Here is a 19,756-nt window from a genome sequence, read left to right on the forward strand (position 1 = left end):
TTGATGTACTCCTTTTCCTATTTGGGAGAAGTCTGTTGTTCCATGTCCAGTTCTAACTGTTGCTTCCTGACCTGCATACAGGTTTCTCAAGAGGCAGGTGAGGTGGTCTGGTATTCCCATCTCTTGAAGAATTTTCCACAGTTTATTGTGATCCACGAGGTCAAAGGCAATAAAGGCATAGTCAATAAAGCAGAAATGGATGTTTTTTCTGGAACTCTCTTGCTTTTTCGATAATCCAGCAGATGTTGGCAGTTTGATCTCTGGTTCCTTTGCCTTCTCTAAAACCAACTTGAACATCTGGAAGGTCCGTGAAAACAAGATCGGGAGCTGACTGTGGCTCAGATCATGAACTCCTTATTGCCAAATTCAGACTGAAATTGAAGAAAGTGGGGAAAACCACTAGACAATTCAGGGGTGACCTAAATCAAATCCCTTATGATTATACAGTGGGAGTGAGGAATAGATTTAAGGGACTAGATCTGATAGACAGAGTGCCTGGAGAACTATGGATGGAGGTTCATGACACTGTACAGGAGACAGGGATCAAGACCATCCCCAAGAAAAAGAAATGCAGAAAAGCAAAATGGCTGTCTGAGGAGGCTTTACAAATAGCTGGGAAAAGAAGAGAAGCAAAAAGCAAAAGAGGAAAGGAAAGATATTCCCATTTGAATGCAGAGTTCCAAAGAATAGCAAGGAGAGATAAGAAAGCCTCCCTCAGCAATCAATGCAAAGAAATAGAGGAAAACAATAGAATGGGAAAGACTAGAGATCTCTTCAAGAAAATTAGAGAGACCAAGGGAATATTTCCTGCAATAATGGGCTCAATAAAGGACATAAATGGTATGGAGCTAACAGAAGCAGAAGAAATTAGGAAGAGGTGCCAAGATTACACAGAAGAACTGTACAAAAGAGATCTTCATGACCCAGACAATCACGATGGTGTGATCACTCACCTAGAGCCAGACATTCTGGAATATGAAGTCATGTGGGCCTTAGGAAGCATCACTATGGACAAAGCATCACTATGGAGGTTTTGGAATTCCAGTTGGGCTATTTCAAATCCTCAAAGGTGATGCTGTGAAAGTGCTGCACTCAATATGCCAGCAAATTTGGAAAACTTAGCAGTGGCCACAGGACTAGAAAAGGTCAGTTTTCATTCCAATGCCAAAGAAAGACAATGCCAAATGATGCTCAAACTACCACACAATTGTACTGATCTCACATGCTAGTAAAGTAATGCTCAAAATTCTCCAAGCCAGGCTTCAGATACCTGTTATAGATCACCAAATAGAACTCAAGGTCATCAACCTATAAGAGAGATGCAAGAACCAAGAGAGGCTCACTCTAAATTCATCTGAACTCTCTGAGAAGGTGGATGGGCACAGAAGGTCTCTATTGGTACCAACCTCTGGTTTTTCATAAAGTTCAGAAAAAGGCAAGAAGTCTGCTCTGGGTCTTTTTGTTGACTGCCAAAATTATCAACAAAAAAAGCACAATGTGAGAGCTTTAAGTTAAGTTTTACTTGAGACAAAATGAGAACTGTGGCCCAGGATTCACCCTCTCAGATATCTCTGAGGAACTGCTCTGAAAAGTAGGCAGGGGAGGTCAGTATATATGTGATTTTAGTGAACAGGGATACATGCAGTCAAGCAAACATTTTGGCAGAAGGTTTCCACTAGTCTCAGAAAGAGTGCTGCTATTCATGTGGAGCAGATGTCCATTAATAGTTTTAGTGATTTTCTAGATATAAGAAAAAGCAAGAAATTGGGCTAATAAACTCTTCTCCTGAAAATATCTAACTAACCAAAAATCTGTTTTGCCAGAACTTCCCAGAGCACTGAGTGCTTCATTCCTAATTTCCACCCTGAACTCCTTTCAAGATCTATTGAAGGTCAGTGACTGCAGTGGCTGGGGACTTCACTCTTGTAGTGCCAGGTGGTGAGTGAAAATTTTTAGTTGGCAAAGGAAAAAAAAAAGATTTGTTTTACAGATGAAGGAATGTTTTATAGTAATTTAATTGGCTCCTATAGCTGAACTATTTCTTGGTTAGAAGTTTGGGCATATAACCAGATTTTCCATTGTTTTTGTAGCATCATTCAATTGCCCTTGTAAGCTAGGTTTACTTACCAAATATTATCCTAGATCACATGATCTGGAAAACATTTGGGTTAGTTTCTATATTTCTGATAGTACACTTGACTTGTATATTTCTTGTTGAACTTCAAGTCAGTTAACTGGACCTTTAAAAATAATTTTCGAAATGTCATTCAGAAGTACAAAAAATTCACTATAGCATATAGGTAGAGAAAGAAATAAACAGATATGATAATATGAAACTCGGTGGTTTATAAAAGAAGATTTGAGTCCATTGTGATTCTGGGAGATGGAATAAATTAAGGTTATCTGCTCAGATAGCTTTTTACTAATATTTGTGAGTGAGTCTTTTAAGATGTTTCCTACTCCTAATTATCAAAATGGACTTTTTTCTCTCCTTCTTATGAGAATTCCTTTGTATCCTAGAGAAGACTATGTAGAATATTTATATCTCAAAGACAAAAAGAAAGAATGGAAGTTGCATCAAGGACTTTTGTTCCTTAAATCCAGAACTTTACAATATCTGCAAGCATTTTGAGATGAAAAGGGTACATTTGGGCACTGGTAAAAAGGACAAGTGGGCTTTGAATTCTTTCTAGAGCCTACTTTTCAGTTATAATAAAGGCCTGGTTTATAAGATAAGTATACGTTTCTTTAATTCCTCAAAGAATTGAGTGGCAACTTGAACAATATGGAGGCTAACCCACCCATCCATCTTTATTATTCTCAATTTGCTTCTTTACATCAGGGAGAAGGGCTTCAACTAAGATGGAAATCAAAAGATTCCTATGTTCTCAACCTAGAGGGGTGGGATGGGGAGGGAGATGGGAGAGAAGTTCAAAAGGGAGGGGATATATGTATACCTACGGCTCATTCATGTTGAAGGTTGACAGAAAAAAACAAACTTCTGTAAAGCAATTATCCTTCAATAAGAAAATAAATAAATTATATATATATTTAAAAAGATTCCTATGTTCTCAATTTAGAATTGTGTGTCTTTGGAGCATTTTGGTAAGTCCATCACAAAGGCTTCAGAGTTTTCCTTGCCTTCTTGGTGCAGTTTCATTTTAGCTTAGTGGAGAAGGCTTAAAAACAAATTCCCATCAGGCATTTATTACCAGCTTCATATTTGGCAAGTTTCCTACAAGAGAGCTACTTAAAAAAAAAAAGTCCTGCCAAATATATTGTTAGGTTTGAGCTGGACAAACAGTACATATTTCTGGTAGTATTGAACAATCCCATGGGAACAAGAGAAGTCCCCAAAGAGAGTGCAAAAGACATTATCCTCCCAAGATCTAGAGCAAGCCCCAAGGGTAAGCAAAATGAAGAAAGGGCTGAGAGCTGGCAACAGGGATAAAACCACAGCTGCACATGGAGTACAACCCACATTCCCAGTCAAAATTTTGGGGGATCCCAAACCTGGCTTTTGCTAAGCCAAGTTCTCAGGACAAAAGTTAGACAAACAAGAAGGAAATGACTGTCTTTGGGGTAGAAGGGACCTACAATGAATGTGAACTCAAAAGGAAATTTGAGAGTCACAATTCAAAGATCTGATACATTTAAATATTTTCTCCCTGTTAATCTAAATTTGGAAAGGAAGGGAGAAAGTGCAATTTAACCTTGCTCTGTTAACTAAGCACCACAGATGGAGATAGAGATGAGAGAGCTGACTTTGGTAGGACCCCTTACCTTTGCTGTCTGCAGGTCTGGAGTAATAAGGATGTCCCAGTAGGTCCCATCCTGATCACCAAAAATTTTTAGAGAAGGAAAAATCATTTTTCCTCTACTGTTTATCATGAGTAGTTGACTGAGATCACTTTAGTTCTAGATAACATGACAAATGATAAGAAAATCTGGGGTAAAATTTCTCCCCTGTGGCCACCAAGATCAAGATTATTTTTGGTAAGGGTAGCCTATTTGTCCAGCCTTAAAACAAAAGTTTATTCTCCTGAGGCCTCACACTGGACTCAGTCCAACTTAAATAAGACCCAGTCTGACTCTGGACCGAGTCCAATTTCTAAGCTGGGTCCAGTCCAATCCCAGACCCAGTCCAGTTTCTAAGTCAGATGTAGTCTCTTTCTGGCCAACTTGGGGGCCGCAGTCCAGAGAAACAAATGCTAAAATAAAGTCTGAACGCTCATGTAAAACTGCAGAGCTAGAATCTGAGAAGGACTTGCTCACCACTTGCAGAAGCAGAGGGAGAGCAGTGAGCTCAAAAACTCAGCAGACATGGGAGTATCCTTGCTTGTGCTGCTGAGGTCCATTTGGCTCAGTTCATTCTTCAACACCAGAGCTGTTAAAATATAAACTGAAGAACATTAAGATTTTTAAGAGTTTGTTTGAGCAGAAATCAATTAGAATTGGCAGCATCCATCCTAGCAATAGGAAGGTGCTCCAAATGATACTTTCAGCCCCTGAGGAGAGGCAGACCCTGAGGAATACAGGTCAACCCCTGACATTTGCTATATGCCCCTTCATGGATCAAAGCCTTGTCTTGCATAAGGGACTTGCATAACTCAATGAAGCTCTGAGTTATGTCATGCCATGCAGAGCCACGCAAGACAGATGGAGAGTTCTGACAGTGGAGAGTTCTGACAAAATGCGGTCCATTGGAGGGAGGAAAGGCAAACCACTCCAGTATTTTTGCCTAAAGAACCCTATGAATGGTATGAAAAAGCAAAAAGATGTGACACTGGAAGATGAGTCCTACAGGGTGCAAGGTATCAGTAAGGACCTAACAGAAGCAGAAGAGAAAAAGAAGAGGTGGCAAGAATACACAGAAGAACTATACAAAAAAGGTCTTAATGACCTGGACCCCCACGATGGTGTTACTCACCTAGTGCCAGACATCCTGGAGTGTGAAGTCAAGTGGGCCTTAGAAAGGATTACTATGAACAAAGCTAGTGGAGGTGATGGAATTCCACCTGAGTTATTTCAAATCCTAAATGATGATGCTGTTAAAGTGCTGCTCCCAATGGCAGCAAATTTGCAAAACTCAGCAGTGGCCACAGGATGGGAAAATGTCAGTTTTCATTTCAATCCCAAAGAAGGGCAATGCCAAACAATGTTAAACTACTGTACAATTGCACTCATTTCACATGCTAGCAAGGTAATGCTCAAAATCCTTCAAGCTAAGCTTCAGCGTACATGAACCAAGAACTTCCAGATGTACAAGCTGGATAGATTCATTGGATCATAGAGAAAGCAAGGGGATTCCAGAAAAACATCTACTTATGCTTCATATACTATAGCCTTTGACTGTGTGGATCACAACAAACTGTGGAAAATGCTGAAAAAGATGGGAATACCAGACCACCTTACCTGCCTATTGAGAAAACTGTAAGCAGGTCAAAAAGCAACAGCTAAAACTAGACATGGAGCAGATGGACTGGTTCAAAATTGGGAAAAGAGTATGTCAAGGTGTCGAGTATTTTCACCCTGCTTATTTAACTTCTATGCAGAGTACATCATGTGAAGTGCTAGGCTGGTTGAAGCACAAGATGGAATCAAGATTGCCAGGAGAAATATCAACAACCTCAGATATGCATATGATACTACTTTAATGGAAGAAAATGAAGAAGAACTAAGGAACCTCTGGATGAAGGTAAAAGCAGAGAGTGAAAAAGCTGGGTTAAAATCCAACATTCAAAAAACAAAGATCATGTCATCCAGTCCCATCACCTCATAGCAAATAGAAGGGGAAAAGTGGAAACAGTGACAGATTTTATCTTCTTGGGCTCCAAAATCACTGTGGATGGTGACTGCAGACATGAAATTAAACGATGCTTGCTCCTTGGAAGGAAAGGTGTGACAAACCTAGACAGAGTATTAAAAAGCAGAGACATTATTTGCTGGCAAAAATCCATATACTCAAAGTTATGGCTTTTCTGGTAGTAATACACAGATGTGAGAGTTGGACCATAAAGAAGGCTGAGTGTGGAAGAATTGATGTTCTCATATTGTGGTGCTAGAGAAGACGCTTGAGAGTCCCCTGGACTGAAATGAGATGAAACCAATCAATCCTAAAGGAAATCAACACTGAATATTCTTTGAAGGACTGATGCTGAAGCTCCAACACTTTGGCCACCTCATGCAAAGAGCTGACTCATTGAAAAAGACTCTGATGCTGGGAAAGACTGAAAGCAGGAGGAGAAGAGAGCAACAGAGGATGTGATGTTTGGATAGTATCACTAACTGAATGGATATGAGACTGGGAAAACTCCAGAAGAGAGTGAAGCATGGGAGAGCTTGGCATGCTGCAGTACATGGGATCAAAAGAGTTGAACATGCCTTAATGACTGAACAACAAGAAGTTTACTGTTTGCTCAGGGGTTCTCAGTTCCCCATGTAACCTCAAGTTTCAATGCTGTGTAGGACTGTCTTCCCTGATTCAGAAATCTTGAATGCCAAAAGGGCCTTAATTCTACTAATCAGAGCAAGCTTAGTGACTTTTAAAAAATCTCCTACCTAGAATGTTAGTACTCTTAGTTATCTCAGTGTTTTTAGCAGATCATCAAATACTGTTTAAATATACATTTTGCCTGACAGCATTTCATGTCAACTCTCTATTCAAAGGCTATAACTTTATTACTTGTCTTCAATGACAAATGACTGGTAACTTGACCTCAATTACATGAGACATTCACATTTACTTTATCTAAAATTAAATTTCAGCCACCTTACTGATAGTGATATTTTAATGACACATTTATGAAGTAATTGTTAATTTGCACAGTTCTATCCATGTGACCACAGTGACTGCAGCAGGGATTGACATATGTTTTAGAGGGAAGCATAGGATGGTTCGTGATCTACTGGATAGAAATGCTGTCTTTTATTGACTTGGTATGAATCTGGGAAGATGCAGGCCTACCCTTTGCTAACAGAAGTGATCCTGCCAGCAAAAACAGTCTAACATTAAAGAAAGCTTAAAGAAGAACAGAGTTGATTCCAAATGCCAGTTTGAGCACTCATAAACCCCTACCTGAGACCACTCTACATTTGGTCTTACATGTAAGTGAGTCTAAAATGACTTTTATATTCAAGTACGTGAGTTAGATAGGATGTGACTTGCAAACCAAAGAGACCTAACAGATGCACTCACACAAAAGGAACAAAGCAGGAAGGAGACAGAAGACAGGACAAGTATAAGTCACTATTTATTTGGTATTCAATGCACTTCCCCTTCTAAAGAGACAAGACAAAGTCTGAGGTATCCCATTAATAAATTTGCTGCTTCTAGGAATTAAATGCTGAAGTTTTATGCCCATTAATCAAGGTTTAGTACCATCACACACAGTAATTAAAGTAAAATGTTACCCAAGATTTTAAGACTGTCCCTTTGTACACAGGATATCTTTCCTTCCAAATTTCAAGAGAGAAGCAGAAAATGGGAAGTCTTCTGGTGGTGGGAGAAGTGGATAACTTAGGTAGAATTCCTGAGAGAAAGCTGTAGAGTCAACCACAACACTAATTCAATAACAAGAGAACTATTATCCCTTTTCAAGGCAAGAATGCTGAAGTGGTTTGCCATTCCTTTCTCCAGTGGACCACGTGTTGTCAGAACTCTCTGCCAAGACCTGTCCTTCTCAGGTGGCCTGCATGGCATGGTTCAGTTTCACTGAGTTACACAAGACTGTGATCCATGTGATCATTTTGGTTAGTTTTCTGTAATTGTGGTTTTCATTCTGTCTGCCCTCTAATAGATGAGGATAAGAGGTGTATGCAAGCTTCCTGATGGGAGAGACTGGCTGTGGGGAAAACTGGGACTTGTTTTGGTGTGCAGGGCCATGCTCAGTAAATCTTTAATCCAATTTTCTGCTGGTAGGTGGGGCTGTGCTCCCTCCCTGTAGTCTGGCCTGAGGCGACCCAGTCCTAGAGTTTGCAGTCTTTATGGTAGGCTATAGTCTCTATGGTAGGGGTAATGGCAACTTCCTCCTCAAGGACTTATGCCAGTATGCCTGCCCTGCTCCCAGGACTGCTGCTGCCAGTGTCCCTGAACCTGCAGCAGGCCAATGTCAACCCATTGAGATACCCAGACAGTATATTAAAAAGCAGAAACATCACTTTGCCTACAAATATCTGTCCAGTCAAAGCTATGTTTTTTATCCAGTAGTCATGTACAGATATGAGAGTTGAACCATAAAGAAGACTGAGCACCAAAGAATTGATGCTTTTGAACTGTGGTGCTGAAGAAGACTCTTGAGAGTCCCTTGGACTGCAAGGAGATCAAACCAGTCAATCCTAATGGAAATCAATCCTGAATCCTCATAGGAAGGACTGATGCTGAAGCTGAAATTCCAATACTTTGGTCACCTGATGCAAAGAGACAACTCATTGGGAAAGACCCCTATGCTGTGAAAGATTGAGGGCAGAAGGAGAACAGGGACACGGAGAATGAGATGGTTGGATGGCATCATTGACTCAATGGACATGAGTTTGAGCAAACTCTGGGAGATGTGTAGGACAGGAAGCCTGGCATGCTGCAGTCCATGGGGTCACAAAGAGTCAAATATGACTGAGCAACTGAACAACAACAACAACTATCCCTTCAACATCTCAAAATATTCTAGAAGAGAAATCCATTTCTTGCCTAAAAGACAATTTATTCAATGCTGTGTGTAAAACAGGTTGGCTTCTATTAACTGCCAGAGCTGTCTTGATGCCTCAGTATCCAGAAATTCAGAGCTAATGAAGTACAGACAGCCTTCTCCAGTGGCAGAGAAAAACCTAGACACCAGTATTGAGATAATTGTCACCACACTATACATATAGTCAGGTCTGCAACATTTTTCAAAATGATTTGAAATTGAAACTGCTCATGATCCTCTACAAATAGAAATGGGGAGAAGCTTGGTGGATTATCATCTCAAATCAGACAAATCAAGTCAACAGAGCAAAAGGAAAATGGACATGAGTCTTCCACTCTTGGTGTACTGCGAATCAACTCCGAAGGTAATGCAACTGCAACAAGAAGTCACCCTCTTGTGTTGCAAAAACTCACATGTGGGAAGGAGACAACTTGCTCAGGTCAGTCACTCTTTGGTAGTGTTACCAGTCCTCCACCCATCATCCCCCTAGAATGGAACTGTGGAATGACTGGGTTCCCTCCTGAGGGAGGGAACCTTTTAAAAAAGTAAACAAGCAAGGTTTTTCCTAATCTGACCCACTTTCTACAGCGAAACAAGGCAGTGTGTCCCAGAGTGGGGAGAATGGGAAAGGAAGCTAGGCATCAGGCTGGCACACTTGGGCACAAGGTGCTGGAGACTATGCAGGCCTCTGAGATGGAAAAATGACAGACATGCTGAGCGTCACTAGTTGTGGCAATTTCAGGGACATCATTCCTGAACAAGAGGCTTCTAAATTTCTCTTAGGTTCTCCTCTGGTACCTCAGGCAGGCATCCTCCAAGTCAGCCAGGAAGCCAGGAACTCCATTCTGCAAAGAAAAGGAGACTGTCATTTCTGTGTCCTCACAGCAACTACTCTTGATTCTCAGGATGTGGCAAAGGTGAAGGAAGATGCCTTGGGGAATAACAAATATGACAATAGTGCTCCTGTTAAGATTTCAACAGAATGTTGTCATTGATGATGAAAAAGGTAAGACTCAGGGCAGAGGTAAGGTAGGGGCCACTGTTGTCAGACCTTGCATATTTTAACTTTTGCTAATAGAAAGCTAAGATAATTCTAAGACACTATTTTTTAAAAGAAAAAGAAAACTCAGGAAATGGGACTTGGCTGGGCTGTGTGATTCTTCCAAAAAGATGAAAGAAAGGACTTGTTTTACAGAATTAGAAATTGGTAAGAATTGGGAGCAAGAGGCAGGATATGTCATCCTTTAGTGTTGAACATTGCCCAGACTTTCCTCAAATGTTGTTTTGGTTACTCCTTCTCTACATTGTGGAAATATCCATCCCCATTTTTATTTTGAGGGAAGAAACTGATGGCTTCCCTAGATTACATAGTCAGAAGTAGGACCAGAATTCAAACTATGATGTGTTTGACTCAAGTTTGTGTACTTTTTCTCTCTCCCTGGGAATTGGTGAGCCCACCAGCCTGTAAGTAGGACCTCACAAAGCAGACTGAATGGTCTCCATGAGTGATCTGTGTACCACTGAAGTCCCTTCACCTTATAGAAAGAAAACACAAAAATGAAATCGGAGGCTTCCCCAGGCTTGAACATATCTCATCGTCTCCCAAGCCATGTTGGCCTAACTCCTCCATAAGCAGATAAAGGGCCCACAAGCACCCTTGTTCCTACAAGGAGCCGGTTATTGTCCAAAGGTTCCAGAGAGTGATGCTGGTGGGATCTTGGTGGGAAAGTAGGGTGGAGCTGATGTTCCAGATAAAGATTCTGGTCTTTTGTCCCAACCTCACTCCTAGGTGTTGGCAACCCCAGTCCTAACCAGAGTCAGTCAACCATGCTGCTTCATAAAAGAGCATCATGAGGCCTGAGATTGCACATCTCTTCAATCTAACAGCCCCACAGGCTAAGTCAACATTTGTCAAACACACTTCCCCTCCTGCCTCTGGGGGTCTCACCTTGGCAACCAAGTTAATGATCCAGGATGGAATACGGCCACCAGGGTTTATGAAGCAATAAATGAATACTAGAGAGGGAAAGAAAGGACAATTCAAAAAGAGGAAAAATACAGCAGCAAACATCCAGGTTTGTAGTCAGGCCAAGAAATTAAGGAGGGAGGTAACACAATTCAAGTGGACTCTGCCATCTCCTTTATGGGAGACTTATATAGACACTTTGGCAAACAGCCAAGGCACATTCTGCTGCTGTTTATTAAACCCGTGGCAAATGCTAGATGAGGAGGGCATGGCAATCCACTCCAGTATTCTTGCCTGGAGAATCCACATGGGCAGAGGAACCTGGCTGGCTACAGTTCATAGAGTTGGACACGACTGAAGTGACTTAGCATAGCATTGCATAGCATAGCATAAGTGCCAGATATTTGGATATATATCTCATTTAATTATTTCTCTCAATTATCTTAATTATAACAGTTGATAAAATTAAACTCCAGTTTATAAATGATAAAACTGAAACGTAGAAGAGTGGGGTGATACACCCAAGGTGGCAGATCTAACACACATCAGAACTACTGTTCAGATTTTACTACAGTCTCAAGGCCACACCCATTCCAGTCCAGCAGGTGGCCACATAAACCCCTCCCAGATTCTCTCCTGAGTATGGAACTCAAGGCAGACAGGTCCTGAGTCCCTTAGTTTTTGCTGAGTGAGAGGTACTTCCTCAGAGATGGTCCCACTAGCCTTCCTGCCCACCTCCAGCCAGAATGTGCAGTACAAGAGCAGCCTGAAGTGAATTCCTAAACCTTTTGATTCACTTCGATGTCCCGATTTCATTTGGACAATGCAAGAGCAAGTAAAAAATAGATTGATCAGATTTAAACAACCACCTTGCATTGTAGCCCAACTTCAGGGGTGAATTGAGTCTCCTCTGCTTCCTTTGGACCCATGTCCAGTTCTCTGACCTCAGGGAAAATGCATCATGCATTTTATGTGCCTCACAGTTACTGCAGCCTTCACAGGGCACACCAGCACACCAACAGGTGCCTTCTTTTTACCTTTGCTCCGGTTACTGCCATCACTCTCCACCGCCAGCTTCACTTGGCACTGCCTCACCCGGATGAAGCCTGACCTCTCCGGAAACTGTGGCACCGAGGTGGTCTTGGCCAGGATCACCTGAATCTTCCGCCCTCTGAAGTCCAGTTCTCGCCGCTGCTGCAGATAGACACACTACACTGCCAGTCAAGGCAAGACAAGAATGAAACCTTTCAGATGGGTAGAAGGAAAGCCCACAAGTCAGAAGCAAAAGGAAATTATTTTGTTGCCTCCACTTGGTGTTTGCTCCCTTAAACTGTCAGTTCACTTTCTGCTTGGTCTGCCTAACTTCCTTGCAAAACCCTGTCGCCTCCCCGCTGGTGTTCTCTTTTCATAGCAGGCATTGTGTACATACTCAGTTCCTAACTGGGGTCTGACTCTTTGCGACCCCATGGACTGTAGCCCACCAGGCTCCTCTGTCCATGGGACTTTTCAGGCAAGAATACTGGAGTGGGTTGCCATGTCCTCCTCCAGGGAATCTTCCTGACCCAGGGATCAAACCCACAGCTCCTGCATATCTTGTACTGGCAGGCAGATTCTTCACCACTGAGCCACCTGGGAAACTCAAGAGCATGCATTACCCACCTGTCAATGATTTCTTGCTGCTCTAATTATGAGGGGAACCCACTCCTCTTTTCTCCAGTAAAGCAATGAGATCTCAGAGGATTGGTCATTTATCAGCTGTGATCCTGGGTAACTTAATTTTGCTGAGATTTGGCTTCACTGTGTAAGAAAAAAAGGATAACACTGCCTATAGACAGGCTTGGTGGGGGCATTGGAGAAAGACTGGAGCAGAATCTCACTCAGGAAACAGTGGGGTCATTGCTCTCTGTCCTCCCCTGAAGCCCTAATCATTGTCCGCTGTGCAAAGAGCATGGTCAGGCAAGGTTACTCCACCTGGTGGCCATAGGAAGCTATGTGGACACCCAAATAGTAGCAGGCAAACGTCCTCACTGGCTCTGGTTCACCAAGAGTGATATAATCATTTCATCTCAGTAAAGATTCACAGGCCAGCCACTATGTCTGTGGCACTATTACAGGGAAGAGAATTAGATTTTAAGAAATGGAGCAGGAAACACACACACACACACAGGGTCCAGAGCCAATGCTGGCGGAGGAGGGGAGGTGGAGAGCTGGAAATGTGGGGCCTGAGTTCCATTCCCGAGTCAGCTGCTAACCACCTGTCTGTGCACCTCAGTCACCTTAACTCTCTGGGTCTCTGCCTCCTCCTCTACTGACTGAGGGAGCGTACTGAATACTCTTAAGGAAAAGTTGTTTTCAGGCTTCCAAATCTGTGGTACAAGGATTTTCTAGGAAAATTCTCAGGAAAGTATGAGTTGCCTCCCCACAATTATAGATGCTCCATGTATTCAGACGCAGAAATCACACTCTGAGGTCCCTGAAAGCTACACAAGAAGCAACAGCTTTAGCAGATGCTTATGCAAGAGTCAAAGACAATGTTGTCCATACCTTCTGGATATACCGCCATTGGGTTATGGCCATGGGGAACAAAAACACTTAGAAAGCTGAATAATAGTATACATTTGAAAAGGATACATCTCTTCTGGAAAATAAAAAAGGGAACTCCATTTTCATGTAGATCACTGTTTCTCCATTGCATTCTGTTTCATAGGCTTCTATTAAACAGAGCAAAACCAACAACACAGAAGATGTTATTGCATCTAGAAGTCCCTTTGGCTTCAATAAACAAGAAGCTTTGATACAACAACCTTGTAGGGTGATAAACCACTAACTCATGAGGCATTGAATTTTGGAGAAAGTCAGATATTTAGAACCACTGAAATCTTGTCCAGGTGCAGTGTCTGGTAGATACAAAAACACAGTAAAAATAAAAGAACCCAGCAAAACTTGTTCATTGTATACCACAAACAACATTCTAAGACAGAATGCAGTGAAATAAAATTAGGCATCCAAAAATAAAATTTCAAGATCTAAAATCTTGCTAATCATCAGATGGCACTACAGTACCAACAATTTTTCTGTTGTGACCTTTCTCCTCATCTTATATTTTGTGACATATTACAGGTGTCCTGGAACTGAGCAGCCCAGTTTAGAAATGAAGTTTCCAGAGAGGTTAGTGTTCTTCCTAAAAAGCTAGAAAGTAGCTTAACTATGTTAACTGTAAATTTCTTGCCTCTCTCCCATGTTGTTTTATGTCACAGTTACAGGGACCAAGTCTCCTTAATATCCACCATGCTATTCTGTGCAAATAGCATCAGCTCTTGGAGAGAGAGAGCAAAGCGATGCTATGAAGTGCACAGCCTCTGCCCTCAAGCTGTGTGGGAAGCTTCTAACTAACCATTTAGAGAAGGAGCCAAGCCTAAGCTTCTGAAGAAACCAAGAGAATCCCTTGAGAAAGTGCTGAGAGCACAGAAATGTGTTATTTAATTCAGCTTTTGAAAGAAAGAAAACCTATTAGAAGCAGACCATGGAATAAAGAATTTATCAGTCCATTACTACAAGGGGTTGAAGATGACCTTGAAAGGAAGGGAATGCGTGGACATCTGCTGCTTTTGCCTGCTCTGCTATGACTCTCCCTTTCTTGCACCAGAATCTCATTCTCCTTCAGGGCATCAGCCTTTACCTCCTTCTCCACTATGTGGTTTAAGCAGAACTGTTCAGTTCAGTTCAGTCACTTAGTCGTGTCCAACTCTGAGATCCCATGGACTGCAGCACACCAGGCCTCCCTGTCCATCATAACTCCCGGAATTTACCTAAACTCATATCCATTGAGTCAGTGATGCCATCCAACCATCTCATCCTCTCTCATTCCCTTTCCTCCTACCCTCAATCTTTCCCAGCAACAAGGTCTTTTCAAATGAGTCAGCTCTTAACATCAGGTGGCCAAAGTATTGGAGTTTCAGCTTCAACATCAGTCCTTCCAATGAACACTCAGGACTGATCTCCTTTAGGATGGATTGGTTGGATCTCCTTGCAGTCCAAGGGACTCTAAAGAGTATTCTCCAACACCACAGTTCAAAAGCATCAATTCTTCTGCACTCAGCTTTCTTTATAGTCCAACTCTCACATCCATACATGACTACTGGAAAAACCATAGCTTTGACTATGTGGACCTTTGTTGGCAAAGTAACGTCTCTACTTTTTAATATGCTGTCTAGGTTGGTCATAACTTTCCCTCCAAGGAGTAAGCGTCTTTTAATTTCATGGCTGCAGTCACCATCTGCAGTGATTTTGGAGTCCCTAAAAATAAAGTCAGCCACTGTTTCCACTGTTTCCCAATCTATTTGCCGTGAAGTGATGGGGCCGGATGCCATGATCTTAGTTTTCTGAATGTTGAGCTTTAAGCCAACTTTTTCACTCTCCTCTTTCACTTTCATCAAGAGACTCCTTAGTTCTTCATTTTCTGCCATAAGGGGGGTGTCATCTGCATATCTGAGGTTATTGATATTTCTCCCAGCAATCTTGATTTCAGCTTGTGCTTCCTCCAGCCCAGCGTTTCTCATAATGTACTCTGCCTATAAGTTAAATAAGCAGGGTGACAATATACAGCCTTGATGTACTCCTTTTCCTATTTGGAACCAGTCTGTTGTTCCATGTCCAGTTCTAAATGTTGCTTCCTGACCTGCATACAGATTTCTCCAGGGCAGATCAGGTGGTTTGGTATTCCCAGACTGACTCAGTGTTAATTTCAGGGCTGGGAAAATGAGCAAAACATGGTCACAGTGATTAGTTCAGGGAAGGCATATGTGGACAGAATCTTGGCTGGCCACTCTAGCAAGTTTAGGTCCAAAAGTGGCTTTGTAAAGGTTCTCAGGTAGCTTATAGAAGATCTGGGAGGACCAGAGTTAGGTTAAGAACCTCAGGATTATTCCAGAGAAGTGAAACTACTGCAGCCTCGGGACCATACTCCATAGCGTGGACTGTTGATAGCAAGTACCACACATCAGAGGCTCTGCAAATGGCTATAGCACATGAATGAACCAGAACTGGTAGGGAGATGGACAGAGAACATCTGGCTTCTCCCTTGAATATATGGCACCACTATTCCCATAAAGTAAGAGTATTTGAAAACAGTATGTTGCCCTAAACCATGACAAACATCCCTAAGGAAAAAATATATGATCCAGGCTGAGGTGATAAGAGCTAATCCTGAGACTCTGGATGCCATCCGTAGGAAAGTTCCTGTTCCTCTGGGGTTGTGTACTTGGTTAGAATGTAAGCCTGCATCTTCTGGTGGCCTCTCTGCATGACACAGAATCTGCCTGAGAATGCGGTCAATACAGGAGAAAACAAAGTCAAGCTGGAGAAATGAACTATTATGTGAAGCTATCCTGGAAGCCAGCCACTGCCAGGAGCCAGCTCACGAGATCCCACCCACGACAGAGTCATGAGGAGAAGACCTGATGAGCAGAGCAACTCAGGCCTCAGGGGTTCTCAGAAGGCTGCCTCAGCACTCACCTTAAAGATGATATCTATCTTTCTGATGTTTGCTATAATAAACTTCTTATTCTCTGTGACTTAGGCAGAAGGCCTTTCCTGATCCTTTCCCAAACAGATTAATCTAAAACCTTAATCAATAGAGCCCCTGAACGGTGGCACCCTATAAGATTATCTAGGATATAGAGTACTTTAATCTAAACTCCTCTTGCTAGCATTTTAGTTTGTTCAATAAATGTACCTGTACCTTTGGAGCTAATGTGCATGACTGCTCCTTAACAGTAAACAGCATTGAGAGCCTGAATGCACGGAAATCCCCAATGGGCACAGAGCCCTTCATGGGGAAAAAGCTTATTAGAAAACATAAGAAATATTACTTTATGCAACTGTTATTTAGTCTATATTTACTTGCTATGTTCTTGCTCTTAACTTGCTTAGCCTACATAATGAAAGTATAATAGTTAAGGACTTATATAAATAAAAGTTTAGCCTTAATACAAATAATAAGACAATTGTTAATTTAGCTGGTGATTCTTGCTTAGAGATGACCTTTGTGCTACATTGTTTCAGCTTGCTGTACCATGACCTTATGGGACCACATTCTTTTCCCTTAAGCTCGAGGCAAAAGATAGATTACAGAAAACAGGTTTTACTTTGAAACTTTCTGTTGATGGAGTCTTTCTTTGTCATAATCTGCTGTGCCTGTATTCTTTAAAAAATGTAACTCTAATGGCTCCATGCCTGATACAAAAGTGTTTTGGCTGATCAACCCTTATCAATAAAGAGTCACAAGATGTTAGCAGGCCTCCAGGCCAGAAGATGATGAGCTTAAGTTACTAGGGTATAACAGGATTTAGAGAAATAGGAAATAAACTGAGGAATGTAATATACAGCCCAGAGACAAACTTGAGTTACAATGTTATCACAAGGACACTTAAGAGGGAACGCTGAAGGGCAACAATGATTTATGGAGACAGTAAATATGGGTGAGGGGAAACTGAAGATGTCATACCTCTGATCTAATGCTTTTGTAAAAGTATAAAAGAAAACATGCAGCTTAAAACAAACATGCAGCCCAGTGCTTTGAGCGAGAGACTGCATCATTTTCTCTGCCGACGCCGTCCATCCTGAGGGAACCCCTGGACCAGCTGGACTCCGGCAAGCCATCCATGGATTTTCAATGTCATGAACCAATAAACACTTTTTTCTTTCATTACACTGCAATTTGTTAGCTTTTCTTCCTTGCAACCAAGATTCCTAACCACAGCAAGTGCCTGTCAGAGTTTCTGGCCCCTGGGCTAGCTGTATCTGTTCCACTGTTCCTGGGACAACAGGGACCACTCCCCACCCTAAGTGCCAGAAAGATCTCCTATCTAATGCCACTCATAATTCTCCATCATTTCTAGGGAAAAATCTAAGTGTAGCCAGGTGGCCAGCCTAGGCCCTTGGGTCTCTGGATTCTCCTCCCAGGCTAATTTCAGATTCTGCTACTCCAACAACCCAAAAGCACCCAACTCCTCACAGACTAAAAAAAAAAAAAAAAAAAAAAAAATCATGTTGTTTCATGTCTTCCTCATTTTACTCATACTGTTCCCTGGGCCAAATGTCCTTAACCCACTCACCCTTCACTTTTCACCTCACCATGTATATATTCTTGCTGTTTATAAAATTTTGATTGAATTTGTAAAACAAAGCTCAGACACCACCTCCTCCAAGAAGCCTTCCATGATCTTCCGGGTGTATATGTATATATACACAACAAACTTGTAGCAAGTTCAAACAAGAGCAAACAGGAGAGTGAATCTATTAAAGTATAAAAAGGAAGTCCTAGAAATATTGAAGGCATATTTCAGCCCAGCACCTCAGATATTTAGCCAAAATTTAAAATGAAACATAGTATAATAGAAACTAAACCTATTGATCTCTGCTGGTTAGAGAAAACAGCAATAGATTCTACCTTCTAATTGATTTTTTAAAGGAATACGTGTCACTCACCTGTAACTTGTGGGATCCGCCGTCTTATGTAGCCTAAATCCATACAGATATCTGCAAGTAGATCTGGTGGAGCTCTCAGAGTACCAAAGACCTTATACTCATAAAGTCCAGTAGGCTGTAAAATGAGAACAGGTAGAAACAACCTATTGATTCCCAAGTTGCAATTACACAGCATATGAAAAATAGTTCCTTGTGCCATCTTACTACTGAGCATCTCCTCTGCAGTCTTGGTAATGCAATGGTGAAAGAACAGGTGAAGATCTTGTTGTCATAGTTCTATTTGTTCTTTGCCACAGGTGCTGGTGATAGGTATCCAGGTAATTTAAGTAGGATAGAAGAAGGTTATATGATAAATGGTGTCCAGTTTTGGTGGGCTGGTGGTTTATTGTATATCATCAGGTGTTCAGGGAATGTCTCTATGAGCAATTTATCAGAAGAATTTGTTCTGAGTATTAGAAGGAGCTGGCCATGGGAAGATGAGAAAAGCCCATTCCTGGTAGGGAGAGGGTCCACAGGCTGATGGATTGTCTTACTCAAAGAACAGAAGGTCAGGGAGACCAGAGAACTGTGATCGGGGACAGTGATAGGAGCTGAAGTCAGAGAGGTAGTGGGGGCTGGGTCCAAAGGGCTCTGTGAACCAACGTAATGTGAAAACAGATTTTATTCTAATAGCTATGGAAAGCCAGTCAATAACTTAAAATAGGGAAGTGATTAAAAAAAAAAAAGTTCTTGCTTCTTGGTAGAAAATAGATCATAAATGAGTAAGGAGATGGGTTAGAAGACCAGTACAATGATCCAGAGAAGAGAGGTTGATGATTGGCCAGAGAGGTAACGATAATGATGGGGAGAAGTCAGTAATTTAAGGAAACATTTTGGCAGCAATGTCAACAGAAATTGCTGACAGCTTGGCTGTAGAGACAGCGATAGTAGAACAAATCTCATAACATTTGCTTAAGCAACCAGGTAGATGGGAGATCCATTTTCTGAGAGAGAGAAAGCTTACAGAGGTGGTGACCTGTGGGCTGACCAAGAGTTCTACTTTGAGCATGTTGAGCTTGAAGTGCTTATTAAACACTCATGTGGAGATGTCACATAGGCAGAGTTCAGACTATTTTAGATAACCATGAGCCATAATGAAACCCAAAACCTTACTGTTTTACCGATTCCAAGATGGAATTTTTCAACAACTGCCTTTTTTTTCTATAAAAAACTTGTGTATAAAAGAATGAAAAAGGGATATATGTAGATAGAGAACAGATTTGTGGACACAACAGAAGAAGGAGAGGGTGGGACAAATTGAGAGAGCAGCATTGAAACATATATACTAACATATGAGAAATAGAAAGCGAGTGGACGCTGTTGTATAACACAGAGAGCTCAGCCTAGTGCTCTGTGCCAACCTAGAGGGGCAGGATGAAGTGGGGGAGGAATGGAGGAGAGGTACAAGAGGGAGGGGATATATGTATACTTACGGCTGGTCCATGCTGTGGTATTGCAGAAACCAACACAACATTGTAGAGCAATTATCCTCCAATTAAAAATGTTTAAAAAGAAAAACAAAAGAATGAAATGGGGGAAGAAACGCCAGCTTCAAACCATCCTAGTCCTTTTTGTTTAG

At 41.7% G+C, this 19,756-nt stretch overlaps 1 protein-coding gene and 1 long non-coding RNA gene across 2 annotated transcripts in view; one reads left to right on the top strand and one right to left on the bottom strand.

Annotated features, from left to right (window-relative positions):
* The first annotated feature begins 1,027 nt into the window (after nucleotides 1–1,027).
* On the top strand, nucleotides 1,028–11,996 carry LOC145542582 (uncharacterized). The gene is made up of 4 exons (XR_014079952.1): nucleotides 1,028–1,145; nucleotides 1,824–1,891; nucleotides 9,590–9,690; nucleotides 11,634–11,996. It is a non-coding gene; the product is annotated as an uncharacterized LOC145542582 (long non-coding RNA).
* The window catches only part of LOC145542581 (phosphatidylcholine transfer protein-like), a 28,434-nt gene continuing 17,356 nt past the window's right edge, over nucleotides 8,679–19,756 (bottom strand). Inside the window, exons 2-6 of the mRNA XM_081581655.1 lie at nucleotides 18,139–18,253; nucleotides 13,282–13,361; nucleotides 11,688–11,859; nucleotides 10,633–10,700; nucleotides 8,679–9,529 (exon numbers count right to left, since the gene is read on the bottom strand). Of these exons, the coding sequence (XP_081437781.1) occupies nucleotides 9,464–9,529; nucleotides 10,633–10,700; nucleotides 11,688–11,859; nucleotides 13,282–13,361; nucleotides 18,139–18,253 (501 nt within the window). The 3' untranslated portion in view covers nucleotides 8,679–9,463. The remainder of the gene's footprint in view (nucleotides 9,530–10,632; nucleotides 10,701–11,687; nucleotides 11,860–13,281; nucleotides 13,362–18,138; nucleotides 18,254–19,756) is intronic.

The sequence above is a fragment of the Giraffa tippelskirchi genome, chromosome 3, assembly GCF_054371585.1.
Source record: "Giraffa tippelskirchi isolate mGirTip1 chromosome 3, T2T-mGirTip1v1.2.pri, whole genome shotgun sequence".
Taxonomy (NCBI): domain Eukaryota; kingdom Metazoa; phylum Chordata; class Mammalia; order Artiodactyla; family Giraffidae; genus Giraffa; species Giraffa tippelskirchi.